This window comes from Mus musculus, chromosome 8, assembly GCF_000001635.26.
Source record: "Mus musculus strain C57BL/6J chromosome 8, GRCm38.p6 C57BL/6J".
Taxonomy (NCBI): Eukaryota; Metazoa; Chordata; class Mammalia; order Rodentia; family Muridae; genus Mus; species Mus musculus.
The window spans coordinates 117,578,271-117,592,354 of record NC_000074.6 but is presented as its reverse complement, the minus strand read 5'-3'; the positions used below and the strand labels follow the sequence as shown (position 1 = coordinate 117,592,354).

At 48.2% G+C, this 14,084-nt stretch overlaps 1 protein-coding gene across 1 annotated transcript in view; it reads right to left on the bottom strand.

Moving 5' to 3' along the window:
• The window catches only part of Plcg2 (phospholipase C, gamma 2), a 136,868-nt gene that overhangs the window by 42,788 nt on the left and 79,996 nt on the right, over positions 1–14,084 (bottom strand). The window contains exons 11-18 of the mRNA NM_172285.2: positions 12,461–12,579; positions 10,613–10,698; positions 8,752–8,872; positions 7,023–7,191; positions 5,790–5,894; positions 3,002–3,091; positions 2,337–2,512; positions 2,036–2,236 (exon numbers count right to left, since the gene is read on the bottom strand). Coding sequence (NP_758489.1) covers positions 2,036–2,236; positions 2,337–2,512; positions 3,002–3,091; positions 5,790–5,894; positions 7,023–7,191; positions 8,752–8,872; positions 10,613–10,698; positions 12,461–12,579 — 1,067 coding nt within the window. The remainder of the gene's footprint in view (positions 1–2,035; positions 2,237–2,336; positions 2,513–3,001; positions 3,092–5,789; positions 5,895–7,022; positions 7,192–8,751; positions 8,873–10,612; positions 10,699–12,460; positions 12,580–14,084) is intronic.

The window sequence follows — 14,084 nt, the reverse complement described above, 5'->3', positions numbered from 1 at the left end:
TCCACCTGCAGCTCAGCCTCCCAAGTAGCTGGGGGTATAGGAATAAGCCCCCCTGTCTGGAAGAAAGGCAGCAATGTTTTTATCAAGACCCCAGGAGTATGAGGAGGTCAAGGTGAAACTCAGGGGAGTCTCTTCTCTGCCCACCTGCCCAGCCCCAAAGGCTGGAGAGCTACAGCAGTGTCGCAGGGAAACATCTGGGGCAGGGAACACGGGTGAGGCTCAGAAAGATTTTGGTTACTAAAGATACAAAATGACAAGTTTGGAAAGGCAACTGGTATGAAAACAGGAAATGTTAATAATAATCATTATTATAATAACAACACTAATAATAATGTCACTGTAAATTATTCAGCTTCCTCCAAAAGCAAAAATGTTAAATCCACCTGCTTAACGATTATCTTGGTATTTCTGGAATGTGTTGACCTCTTTGCCAGGGATGGCCTGGAACTCTCTCTTTCGCGGATAAAAGAGGGAAAGGAGAAAGGAACTCGTCCTTGTGATTGCTAATCGTAAGTAAAGATCGTGAGTGCTAGTGTGAGTACTGGCTGAGTACTACGGACTAGCGTGAGTACTACGTACTGCCGTGATTGCTATCGTGAGCCCTATACTGTGATTCCTTTGACCACAGAGGGAGCCTTGACAAGCACAGACACTGCGGACCCAAACCGGTCTCTGAGATCAAAGCCCCAGACCTCAGGGCACTGAAAGAGAAGAAAGGGGGAAGAAATCATGGAGGGGAGAGAGAAGTGGAAGCTGGAAGGAAAGGAAGGAAGGACGCAAAAAAAGCTGGGCTGCACACACCTTTAATCCCAGCACTCCCCTCAGGAGGCAGAGGCAGGTGGATCTCAGAATCTAAAGCCAGCCTGGTCTACAGAGTGAGTTCCAGATAGCCAGGGCTACACAGAGAAACCCTGGGTTGAAAACAAAACATTGAGAACTGGAGAGATAGCTTAGTGGTTAGAGCACTAATGGCGCTTATGATCCAAGGGCCCACATGGTGGCTCCAAAGTGCCTGCAATTCCGGTTCCAGAGGATCTGACACCCTCTTCTGGCCTCTGTGGGCATCATATACACACCGTGCACATATATGCATGCAGGCAAAACCGCTCATACTCATAATTTTTTTTAGCTTAAAAAAAAAAAAAGAGTCACCCCCACCCCCAAATCACAGTGAATGGTGGCAAACAGGAAAGCGATGCTGTGAGGCTGTGAGGAGGACGAAGCAGAGGATTCCGGAGGCACATGGCAGACCAGTGGAGATTCAGAAACTCGGAGGAAGGAAAAGAATGAAGCTGGTCATGGGAGCTCCAGGAGCCACCATAACAAGTGTCTCGTTTTGAACAGGAGTGGCAATGGTCCAGATGGTATGATCCTTCTGTTTCTATCTACTGAGTCCTGGGATTACAGCCAGGACACCCAAGTTCATACAGGACTGGGAGGATGAGCCCAGGATTTTCGAGAAAACATCTCACCAAGATAGAAGCTGCCATGGTGATGGCAGCCATCTTAGCTGCTGACCTCACCAAGATGGAAGCAGCCATGTGACCTAATTTTCCAGGACATGTGGCCTAGTACCTACACAAGGCCAGCCACAATAGATAGATAGATAGATAGATAGATAGATAGATAGATAGATAGATAGATAGATAGATAGATAGATAAATAGATAAATATCTCTGAAATGAAAAAAAAAAAGAGTGAGTGCTCTTAACCAGTTCCCAGGATCCATGGCAGACAGCCCACATCTGTCTTTAACTCTAGCCCTAGGGGATGCAACTCCCTCTTCTGGCTTCAGTTGGCCCTGTACGCGCGTGTACATACCACACATGCTTGCTCACGCATGAGCGCACAAATAAAATTATTAAAGAACAAGCAAGAGAGAAGAGAGAGAGAGGATGGGACAAAGTCTGACAAGTGGGAATAGTTATCATAGACTTCTAAGAACCCACATTGTCAAAGAGAACGGGGTCCTGGAAATGAGAACCCCATAGTGGTCACACCTCCATGGGTCACCCACCCAATCCTAGGAACCTACGGCTTGGACTCGTGTGGGTTGGGGTTGGGCACCGGGTCTGTGAGCCGCAGCTCGAACTCCGCGCAGCGCAGGTGTGCCTCACGGTAGTGCTGGATGAGGGCGTAGATGCTGTTGAACGTGAGGTTGTCGGTCAGGTAGTACTTCATGACCCCATTCTCCATAGTAGACCGGATCCGGCAGTGCTGCACCCGGCCAGACCGCCTGTTGGGAATAGAGACAGGGATGTCCCATCAGAGCCAGGCAGGACACAGCCTGACCACACCACCTCCCACCCACCAGCCTCCGAGGAAGGGGGCGTTACCAGAAGGAGAGTGTGTAGTCATTGGGGAAGGTCTCGCTCTCCCGCACCAGGAAGGTGCCGTCCTTGGCCCCGGTCTCAGCACAGTACTCTTGCAGCAGCTTCTCCGCACTGGTCCTACTCTCCACCTTCTTGTGGAACCATTTCTCCCCAAAATGCAGCTCCGTGGGGGGAGTGTCCTGAGCCACAAGCATCCGAAAGGGCTTATTACAGCTCGCTCTGCCCTCTCCTGACAACTCATTGATGGCTGTTTCCAGGAGTCCTAAGGCAGGGGTTCAGGAGTCCCAGTACCAGAAGCCTGAACTAGGCCTGGACTCTACTCAAGAAAAAGGCCAAAGATGGGCAGCAGCTAGAGGGAACATGCAGCGCAGGGCATGGGGCGCCTCCATCACACCTCCCACCTACACCCTCCGGGGATTGCTGGCATTGGACAAAGGCCAGTCAGACCCTATTGGAAGCAGGAAAGAGCCTCAAATCTTACTGGTTAAGCCCTAGGCTAGCTAGCCAATCAGGAAGAGCTAGTTAAGCTTTGCTACCCAAAGCAATATCGCCCTAGAGCTAAGGATGCTCAAGCCAGCCCAGGTATGAGAAGCCACACAGTAAGTCTCCAGGTGGGGATTCTCCAAGGACAAGACCAGAAGGCTGAAGGCAAGCAGGTCTCCACCCACCTGGACCGGCTCCTCCTCCACAGCCTGTTCAATGTCATCACCGAAGGACAGCTTGGCGTCAGCAATGGCACAGTAGTGGCGCGTCCATTTCTAGAGAGCCAGGCTGGCATTAGTCTCCCCCAAGGTCTCAGCCCTATTGACTCTGAGGACCTATGGGACATCACCCCAGCATTCACTGGGGCAGCCCGGCGCCAGTTTTCACATTTATAATGATTTTTTTTTATAAGATCTGCTCTTAAAACAGCTACTTCTGGATTCTTGGTATTGTTCAGGACTCTTTAAGTGGGTGGTCTGGGAGCGGATAAGAGCGGATACAGATTTCCTGCTGCATTGACAGTCAGCAGCAGATCAGATCATGCAACCTCACTAGTAACTTTTCCTCATTCACTGACATTTTCCTCAGTACTGGAAACTGACCCCAGGGCCATATGCATGTTAGGTAAGAGCTTTGCCACTGAGCTACGTCCCCAGCCTGTCACCTGCTTTGTAAGCCTTTCTGGGTCCTTTCAGCCAATTGACCTAGCAGCATGTTCTTATTTCACTAATTTTTAAAAGTTACTATATAGTGTTAAATATTCTAACTATAGTTATTAAATAGTGTTATAACTATATATTATATATTATATATTATATATTATATATTATATATTATATATTATATATTATATATTATATATATTGTAGGTGTGCCAGGTGTGGTGCTGCACACCTTTAATCCCAGTACTCCAAAGGCAGAGGCAGGTGGATTTCTGTGAGTTCAGTGCCAGCCAGTACTACATAGTGAGACCCTGTCTCAAAAAAAAAAAAATTTTTAATAGAGTTGATTATGATATTTTTCATACATACATATCATTGTGTGACTAGATCCGTCCCCCTATTGCCTCTTTCATGATCCTCCCTCCCTGTGCTTCTCCCATTCCCAACAAATAGTGATATAAACTTTTATACCACTCATATCCATGACACACATACAAATTTAAATGCTTATAACTGCATGCATTTATATGTAACAAATCGTGTGTGTGTGTGTGTGTGTGTGTATGTGTGTGTGTGTGTGTGTATGACTGAAAAGGGGTGTGTGTGTGTGTGTGTGTGTGTGTGTGTGTGTATGAATGAAAAGGGGTGTGTGTGTGTGTGTGTGTGTGTGTGTGTGTGTGTGTGAGTGCACATGAGTGCAGTGTCCATGGAGGCCACAAGAGGTCATCAGATCCCCTGAGGCTGGAACTAGATATGGTTGTGAGCCTCCCATGTGGATCCTGGGCACCAAACTCAAAATACCCTGGAAGAGCAGCAAACGCAATTAGCCTCTCAGACATCTCTCCATCCCCCAGATATTTAAATTTTCTTAAAAATAGAGAGTCCACATATGAGATAAAGCACCAATATTCTTGTTTATCTTTTTCACATCCCAGGCTCCACATGTAAATGATATAATTTCATTCTTAGAGGCTGAATCGGACTCCACTGTGGATGCGTGACATTTTGTTGAGATTTACTTAAATTCTCCTTATTTCATATTTATAGGGTACTAGAACAGACAGGCCTTTGGATAACTCAAATGAATAGGAGTATCAGGAGGTATGGGAGAAGCATTAAAGCTTGAAAGACTTTATTCCACCACAAATAATAAATAATATTAAGAAAAGGAAGAGGAGAAGGAGGGGGAGTAGGAGGAAGAAAAAGATGATGATGATGGTGGTGGTGGTGGTGGGAAGAAGGAGAAGGAGATAATAATGAGGATTACCTAGGGTGGACCCAATCCCAGGTTGGAAGGCCACAGCAAGTTGCCTGCTAATAAATGTTGCTAATACATAGCAGCAAGTTGACTGCTAATATATGTGATGGGAAAAGGATGTTAGTGAATGCTATAGCTTAATCCAAAGCCTGTTCCTATATGGACTATGTATTAAAGGGTTGCTTGTCAACCAGTAGGGTTTTGGGAATGACCCACGCCATGAGGGGGGTTAGTCCATTTATTGATAAGTTCATAAGTGAACAGACAGCTGGGAGCTGGCCTGGCTGAAGGAGATGAGGCTTTGCCTCTGAAGGGCTAACCTCTCTTTTTTTTTGGTTTTTCGAGACAGGGTTTCTCTGTAGCCCTGGTTGTCCTGGAACTCACTTTGTAGACCAGGCTGTCCTCGAACTCAGAAATCCGCCTGCCTCTGCCTCCCAAGTGCTGGGACTAAAGGAGTGCGCCACCACGCCCAGCTGAAGGGCTAACCTCTTATCTCTTATCTTCTCTGCCTCCCCATTCACCATGAGGTGAGTGAGGCACTTGGCTTGTTCACACATACACAGTTCCCTGTCAGGATGCTCTGCCTCACAGTGAACTAACGACGCAGAAGCAACAGAGCCATGCAGCCACAGACTGAGCCCTCCAAAAGGGTTCATCTAACAAAGAGGAAAGGGCACGATACGGAAAGAAGATCCACAAGGAGCTGATGGTGTCACAGCCCTGTGGGTGCTCCGGTAGTTGCAGTCATAGTAGATACTCCTATTTGGGAGAGGTTTCTGCAAGGTCAAGGCAGGGCAGGGGGTAAGGAGCCCTCAGCTGTGGTGCATCATGGGAGTGTTATGAATCTAGGGTCTATGACATTGGTCTGTGTATAAGTACTTATGATATGGAATATGAAATTATTTGAAAACATTCTAATGCCATAAAAAAAGACAAGTCACATGGCTCCAAGTGGGCAAAGGCAGGGACAGTGCCAGACTTTAGGGTGGAAGCCTAGGACAGCTGAGAGTCAGCACCCAAGGCTCTGTGAGGGGAGGAGGGACCCAGACTCACCTGGTCGATGGAGTCCCACATATACAGCTCGCCCTGGGGCTTGTGCTCATCTTTCTTGTCCTCCACGTTGACGTCGACATCACCCTTGGGACCCAGCTTCTTATGCTGAAGGGGAGAAAGTTCACATAGCCCTCCTCACTGGAGACCCAAGTTCAGAGTCTTTGAAGCAACAAGAATTCAGCCACCATCCGCCACCCGGCATGCACTGCTCTCTCCACCTCCACCTTTGCCAACTCGTCTGTCATGCCCTATAATCTCAGCTCTGTGCTTGGCGAACTCTCCTCCCTCGGAGGTATCCCTCCTTGCCTCTCCATCTTTATCCCATCCCTGCCTTCTGTCCAGCTGGAAACCTGCTTCTGTTTCCTTATTCTCCAGGAAGTTGTGCTTTTGTGGGAGGTGGGGACTGAGCAAAAGAGAAGAAGTGTTACTGTCGCTTATAGGTTAATAAGCTGCGCTATTCCCCATCCAATCTCCCAGGTCCCTTCCTCCATGCTAAATTCTAACTCTGACTTTTTGGGGACCTGTGGAAACCCCACTGAAAATCCCCACCATGCAGCTACAGTAGGACGTCAGGATCCTTAGTCCCCAAATCACTTTGGGGACCAAAGCCTAATGCTCCTAAAACATCCTACCTTGTATGAGAAATATAAACATGTGCATACTTTATTTCACTACTCATCTGGTCTTTTTATCCTAACAACACAAGTATACAAATGTTGATGTCCCCAAAGTCCGATATCACGTGTCGCCTCCATAGAACAAGAACACCAGCCCCAGCATCCCACTGTCACTCAAACCCTGTTAAGCAGCTATCCACATCTCACATAGTGTGAGAGACCCCAAGGGCAGGAATGGGGCCTGAGCCACTGGAACCCCAACGCTCACACAGCTTCCATTTGCTTCATTTTTAAGACAGAGTCTCACTAGGACTGAGTCTCCAGCCCAAGCTGGCTGGAACTCATCGTCTTCCTAAGTTAGAATTGGTAGTATGAGCCAACCATTCTGCACACACACACACACCCAGAACTGCTCCTACCAAGGTCACTATGTAACTAGATTCTATATCATCCCCATTACCAGAGGGGCACAGAGGCACCCAGAGGTTAAATGATCAAGATCTTACCAAGATCAGAGAGATGGTAAGGAAGATGGGACCTGGAGTCTGGCACCAGACCTCTGATACAGACCCTCAATGATGGCAGTCCCAGGTAGACAGCAGCCCCACACGCCTACCTTGATAATGATCTTCTCACGAAGCTGACTGGGCGAGGGCAGCTGGTCAGCACTGGCCTCTGTGGGCTTCGTCAACAGCATGTCTCCTAACACTTCCTTGAACACCTTGGCCATGTGACGTTGCTGCTCCACACTGCAGTGCTCCTCGATAGACAAGATGACGGGGAAGCTGCAGGTGGCACAGGACAGAGTCAGCAGGGGGACAAGATCCAGGAACCTTTCATCATTGCCTCTACTGGTCAGAAAACACCCATTTCTCAGGCACTGGGGCAGGGTGGACGGTAGGTCAGTAATTGGGATCTCTGAAGCATGATCCCAGTTGAGCCCCCTTCTCTCTGTAAATCCGATATAGCAGCATCTTTTCATCATGATAGGAAGCTAACAAAGTCTGAGTGGGCATTGACCATCTCTGGGAACACAGGGTCCCTCGGGGCTTCAGTGGCAGATAGAGAGAGGAATGCCCAAGGAAGGGCTGAGGCTACATGGGGAAGGATGTATATGAGCCCTGTAGTCTGGCTAAAAGGCTCCCTGAGGAGAGAAGATGCTTGCAGCAGCATCCCTGTCTCAGCCCCACCCCACACTTGATCCAAGGAACTCAGGCAGGAATCACCTCAGAAACCTCCGGTCCTATTTACTGAACGCTGACCGTGCCTGGCACCTAGCGTTCAACACACGACCCTTCCAGGTCCATACAGTGATCACCATGGCTGCTAAGATGTGAGGATCCTGGCAAAGAACCACAAAGGCTGGCCATTCACAGAGCAGGACTATGAGAACTTTGGCGTCTTTAAAGACATAGAAATGTTACTTAAGACTATGTTTTTGCTTCAATCCCAGGTGCGGGATACAGGGGATGCTTCAGGTTATCCATAGCAGCTGACTGTGATTTGTCTCGTGCTATGCCAGGGGCATGATTCTGCCAGCTGATGATACTTCACGCTTGGAATTCTGGGGACTCTTGAAAGGACATTAAAAAAGGCCAGAGCCCCGACAGAAGCAGAGGCTGAAGCTGGAGCTGGTTGCAGTGGCTGCAGTTTGTCAATGGTCGTGAGCAAAGAGATAGGAAAAAGAAAGTGGCTATCCTGCAGACAAAGACTGGACTTGCCCCCAAGGAACTCAACACCGCTAATCAGCAGGAAATAGTCTAACAGGATTGATATCCCTTTTCCTCTCTCACCTCCTTTCTCTCCTACCTGGTGTTGGGGGGTTGAAAGGGTTTGGGGTGGAGAAGGGTGGTAGAAAGAAGAACCCAATAAAGTAGCGGTTACACTGGACAAACCGGAACAAAAGCATCTAGAACTCTTGGGTTCTAGTCCCAAGAGACGGCTAAGCGGTTAAGAGCTTATCATACTGCTCTCTCCGAGGACCTCAGTTTAGTTACCAGCACTAAGCTCAGGCAGCTCGCAGCCACCCGTAACTCAGCTGGAGAGCCAATGCCTCTGGCCTCCGCTAGCACCTGCACTCATGGGCACACACCCACTCAAACACACAAACACATAAACATAATTACAATAATAAACGTAATATTTAAGGGCCATTATCATGTCTTAAGGACACAAAGGCCACTTGATAGTAACTAGCCAAATGGAGTCCAAGCTCCCCCAGGCTTTGGGAGAAGTGGGCAATGTGTGTATGTGTGTATCTGTGTCTGCCTGTCCATCCATCCATGCGTCCAGTCCTAGCAGCTTTTCCCTTACAGGCCCACACCTCCAGGAAATCAGCCACTGACCTGGAGGTAACAAAGGCGTGGTCTCGGATGGCCTGAACAACATCATCAAACTTGATCTTGGTGGTCCGTGTCCAGCCGTGGTAGATAATGGGCTTCCCATCAGGCCCGTCCCAGCAGTCCACTGAGGGGAAAACACAGGCCCTCAGCATCAGCCACCATCAACCACGGCCACCAAGAGTGAACCAGTATACAAGACACGTGTTGGGCTGAGGCCATCAGGCTAGGCTCTGGTACCCATAACAGCTCTGTTCCCAAGGCTGACCCAGGTTCACCCACACATCCATGGTCCTATCTACAGACTTGCAGAACATGACACACTTCCTGAGAAACTCCTTCTAGTGAGCCATTCATTATAAAATATTCAAAATGGGTTTGATTTGCTTGTGTCCGCTGTTCAAGGCTCCCCTCTTTTGCCAGTTAGAAACAGACAGATTTTTTTAAAGGTTCAGTCATTATGCAAATGGAATAAGACTGTGGGAGCATGGTAACAAACTGGTGGATATCAAAGCTGGTGACTTCTGACTTCATTTTCTCACAGCTCTTTTTCCAAAGGAAAAAGCATAAACCCAGGAAGCCTGAGGGCAACTGCTACTAATCTCTGGCACAGAACGAGCAGGTTTGAAACACTTAAGGTGCCATCGATGGTCTGGGCCATTTTCTTAGCCACATACATGGCTATGGCTTAGAAAAGTGTCACCCAGCGTGGTTCCTGGAGTAGCGTCATTGAGGCTGTGTCCTTGAAAGGGACTGTGGGACCCCAGCCTCTTCCTTGTCCTCTCCCAGTTTCTACCTTATGGTCAAAGTGTTTGTTCTGCCACGTTTTCTTGCCATGACCTATCATCAAAGGCCCAAAGCAATGCTCCCAACCCAAGATACAGAACAATATGCCATTAAAAGCTCAACACCTCAGTTGTTTTACAGTGATAGGATGCTAACTAATCCAGACACATAAGAGCTTTGGTGATAGAATGAGTCTGGGAAGGATAGAACCAAAGATGAGCTGGGGAGATAGTTCAAGGGATAAAGTATTTACTCTGTAAGCATGAGGACCAGAGTTCAAATCTCAGAGCCCATGTAGACACTGGGCAAGTGGAGACAAGGGATGTATGAGACAAGCTGTAGCTAGGCTAGAGCTACAGGTTCACTGAGAAACGCTTTCTTAAAAATAAAGAGTGATTGAGGAAAACAACTGCTGTCAACCTCTGGGTTATACACATGGTTATATACACACATGTGAACACACTTATGTGTGCATGTACACACACACACACACACACACACACACACACACACACACACATACACACAAAGAGCCAAAGAGGTGAGGAAAAAAGGCAGACAAAAGCAAGGCTTTGCCATCTGCTCAGCCACAGACTGCCCCTGACTGTCCCTGTCATGCTTGCTCTCAGACCCTCACCTACAGACATGTGGCTCCTGGGTGTGGTGTGTCATGCTAACTAGTATGTGTCTGTGTTCCTCTTAGCAGAAAGTGGACCTTGCTGCTGGTCCCCTGCTTCCCACTTTATAAAGACTCTTTCTAGGTGCACCAGCCAATCTATTGCCCAACCAGATGTCACTTTTGCTTGGGGACAGTTATCTTTTAGGAAAAAATCCTTAGTCACCTCAGTTCCCTGCCTAGAGTTGCTCTGCATGGGGACTTCTCAGCCTGTCTCCCTCCCCATCTCCCACCAAAACTGAAGTCTCTCTCTCTTTCCCTCTCCCTCTCCCTCTCCCTCTCTGTCTCATACACACACACACACACACACACACACACACGTAAAATAAAATAAAAGCAACAAGCAAGCACTGAGCAATCGTAGCTTTGCTTATTGCATCATCTTGGCTAAGACGGAAAACTCACGCTCAATGCAGCGGCAACCAGCGCGCAGACAGCGGATATACGCTTCCGTGGAGGACTCACTACGCAGCTGGTCCCCAGTGAGGTACCTGAGGGACAGAATGACCCGAGTCAGAGAGGCAATCCTGTACACAGTTCATGCTTGGAGACCGTCTGAGCCCAAGATCTTCTGATGGAGAAACACCCAGGCTAAGGTCTGGGCCACACGCACGCCATCCTGAGGTCTTGGGTCCAGAACCACCAATAAGATGTGCACGATAGCTACCTAAGCAATCTGAATGCAATGAAGACAGTATGGACCTTTTGGAGACCTGAGCTGAGGGTGTCAGGAGTGAAGACGAAGCAGAACCCGCGCTAATGACCCCTGGAGCTGCCCACTGGGCTCTGGGTATCAGCAGAAATAGGCCCATGCTTCATCACTGAGATCTGCGGCCAGCGTGGGCAGGCTCAGCAAATCCTGGTAGAATTTACGGTACCATGAACCTAGTCAGCAAAACTACCATAAAATATGTTTTTTTTAAAAAGCATGCAGTAGTCATGTTTCTAGATCTGGCTTATTTCACTCAACATAATGATTTATGGCTCAATCCATTTTCTTGCAAATGTCATGACTTCTCATTTCCTCCACAGCCTCGCAAAGTTCTATCGTGATATATGTGTAACATATATATGCATTACATAGGAATTACACTTTCTGTATCCATTCCTCTGTTAGAGCATTCATTGATTAGGTTATTTAAGAGAGCTTTTGATGTTTTGAAAGACAAATGACTATCGCCTTGCCTTCTCTCCAGACCACCTGCCTTCTCAGGACAATTCCTCAGCTGTCTCTAGGCTTGGAGAATCCACCATCCTAAGATAAGAACTCGAGATGCACCGCCTACCCATTCCCCTGGAAAAGGGGTCACCTTCCCAAATACCTAGAGGATGACACACGGGGGCAGAGGGGATTTTCTCATCCCCTGTTTGAAAGAGCACTTTGCAGCCTAGAAGTCAAACAAACCCTCACCCTGAAAGTCTGACTGAACACTGAGGCCAGGAGGCAGCATCCCTGCTCACTCCCTTCATCACCCTACTCATTTGCAATCAGCATAATTACCCAAAGAAGTAGATGAGCTCTGTCACTCTCTGGGTGAAGAGGTCGGAGGCTCCCTGTGACTCTCTGTGACTTATAAGCTGGCCCTCTAGCCTGCTGCTACCCTCCCAGACTCTTCATTCTCACTCCAGCCTTAAAAATGCCTCCCAGCTGTTCCTGCCCCAGGGCCTTAGCACATGCAGGAAACTCTCCTTCTCACCCTGCCTCTGTTCAGCCACCAGCTGATGCCTAGGGTTGACAGTCACTGGAAGCCTTCTTCTCTAAGCACCAGGGAATGAGACTCCCTCGTTCACTGAGGAGTCCACACACCTCATAGGCGAAGAGCCTGGCCCATGTCAGATGTTTCCACAAATACCAGCTCACTGGCTGAGTGAACGTTTTGATGGTGTGATGACCAAGTCATAAAACATCTGCTCTGTAAAGTTGCTTAAAAGGCCATAGAAGGCTGGAGAGATGGCTCAGCAGTTAAGAACACTGACTGCTCTTCCGAAGGTTCTGAGTTCAAGTCCCAGCAACCACATGGTGGCTTACAACCATCCTTAATGACATCTGACTCCCTCTCCTGGTGTGTCTGAAGACAGCGACAGTGTATTTACATATAAAATAAATAATAAATAAAAAATCTAAAAAAAAAAAGTTTAAAAGGCCATAGATACTGGCTGGAAAGAGAGCTGTGTTCCCGGACCCCTTTGACCCTCCCCACCCATTCACAGCCAGCTCTGCCGGAGCCAGCCTGGGCTCATCCGGAAACTCACGTGTTGTGGGAAGAGGAGATCCAGTAGTGGGACAAGGGGTTGTTCATGTCCTGCATGTCCACTGCATCGTACTTCTCGTCCCAGATGCTGTTCTCCCGGGAGAACAGATACGTGAGGAACTGAAAGAGACGACCAACACGGAGTCACCGTGGCACAAGAGGCACAGAGTCTACTTATTCTTAGCTGGCACCTGAGCAGCCAGGCAAGGCGGCTCTGACCTGTGAAACTTATAGATGGTCCCCAGACATCGGTTTCTCGAGGTTTCAGTACAAATGGCTCTGATTGCAGCCATCCTTCTTGTGATGGTTTATATATGGCTGGCACAGGAAGTGGCACTATTAGGAGGCATAGCCCTGTTGGAGTGGGTGTGGCCTTGTTGGATTGGGAGTGGCCCTGTTGGAGTGGGTGTGGCCTTGTTGGAGTGAGAGTGGCCCTGTTGGAGTGCGTGTGGCCTTGTTAGAGTGGGTGTGTGTCTGTTGGTGTAGCCTTAAGACAGTCTAGCTGCCCTGAAGTCAGTCTTCCACCAGCACCCTTCAGATGAAGATATAGAACTCTCAGCTCTGCCTGCATCATTCCTGCCTGGACACTGCCATGTTCCTGCCTTGGTGATAATGGACTGAATCTCTGAAGCTGTAAGCCAGCCCCAATTTTAAATGTTGTCCTTACAAGAGCTGCCTTGGTGGTGGTGTCTACTCACAGCAGTAAAACCCTAACTTAGACACCCCGTATCAACATAAGCACCTCCTGGACCTACCCACCATTTCCCTTTTTAACGTGTATCCCAAATGTCTGCTGCTGTCAGAGCTCCAGCTGCCCACACCGAAGCGTTACATTGTATCAGCGACTAAGCCTCTGCGAGTCCAGCACAGCTTTGGAGACAGAGCACTCTGGATATGAGAACATCAAAGGGTGGAAAGACACCAGGCCTAGGGGCTCAGCTATGTCATCCCAGATACTCAGGAGGATCAGAGTCAAGGCTTGTCTGGGCTACAGGGAGTTCAGGTCTAGCCTGGACAAATTACTGAGAACCTGCCTCAAAGCAAAAAGAAAAGGAGGGCTGGGGATTAGCTCAGTGGTAGAGTGATTGGCTAATGGGTACAAAGCCTCAGGTTTTAAAAAAAAAAAAAAAAACTGAAGATAAAAGGGAAACAGAGAGAAAGGGACAGAGTTTCCTGTCCCAACTCCTGGAAGCTTTAAAATAAATAAATAAATAAATAAATAAATAAATAATAAGAAAAGAGAAGAGGGCTGGAGAGATGGCTTCATGGTTCCTCTACTGTGATGTAAAATGGAGATGGGGAAAACCCCAGAAGCTCCAAGGTCTGGGAGCCCAGCATAAAGAGACCCTGCTTCAAATAAGGATGCATACTAGGACCTACACTTAAGGCTGTCTGTCCTCTGACCTCCTGGGGGCCGGGTGGAGGGACAAAATAAACATTACAAAGAGTCCCACTGTTATAGGTCTGTGGTAGAACCCCTGCCTAGCATGCAGAAGGTCCTGGGTTCAGTTCCTACCATGGCAAAAACAAGGAGGCCGAGAAGGGGCCCAGGGACTTTCCCATCTACCCACTCCTAGCATTTAAATAATAATAATAATAAATCAGAAACACCGACTGGCTCAGAG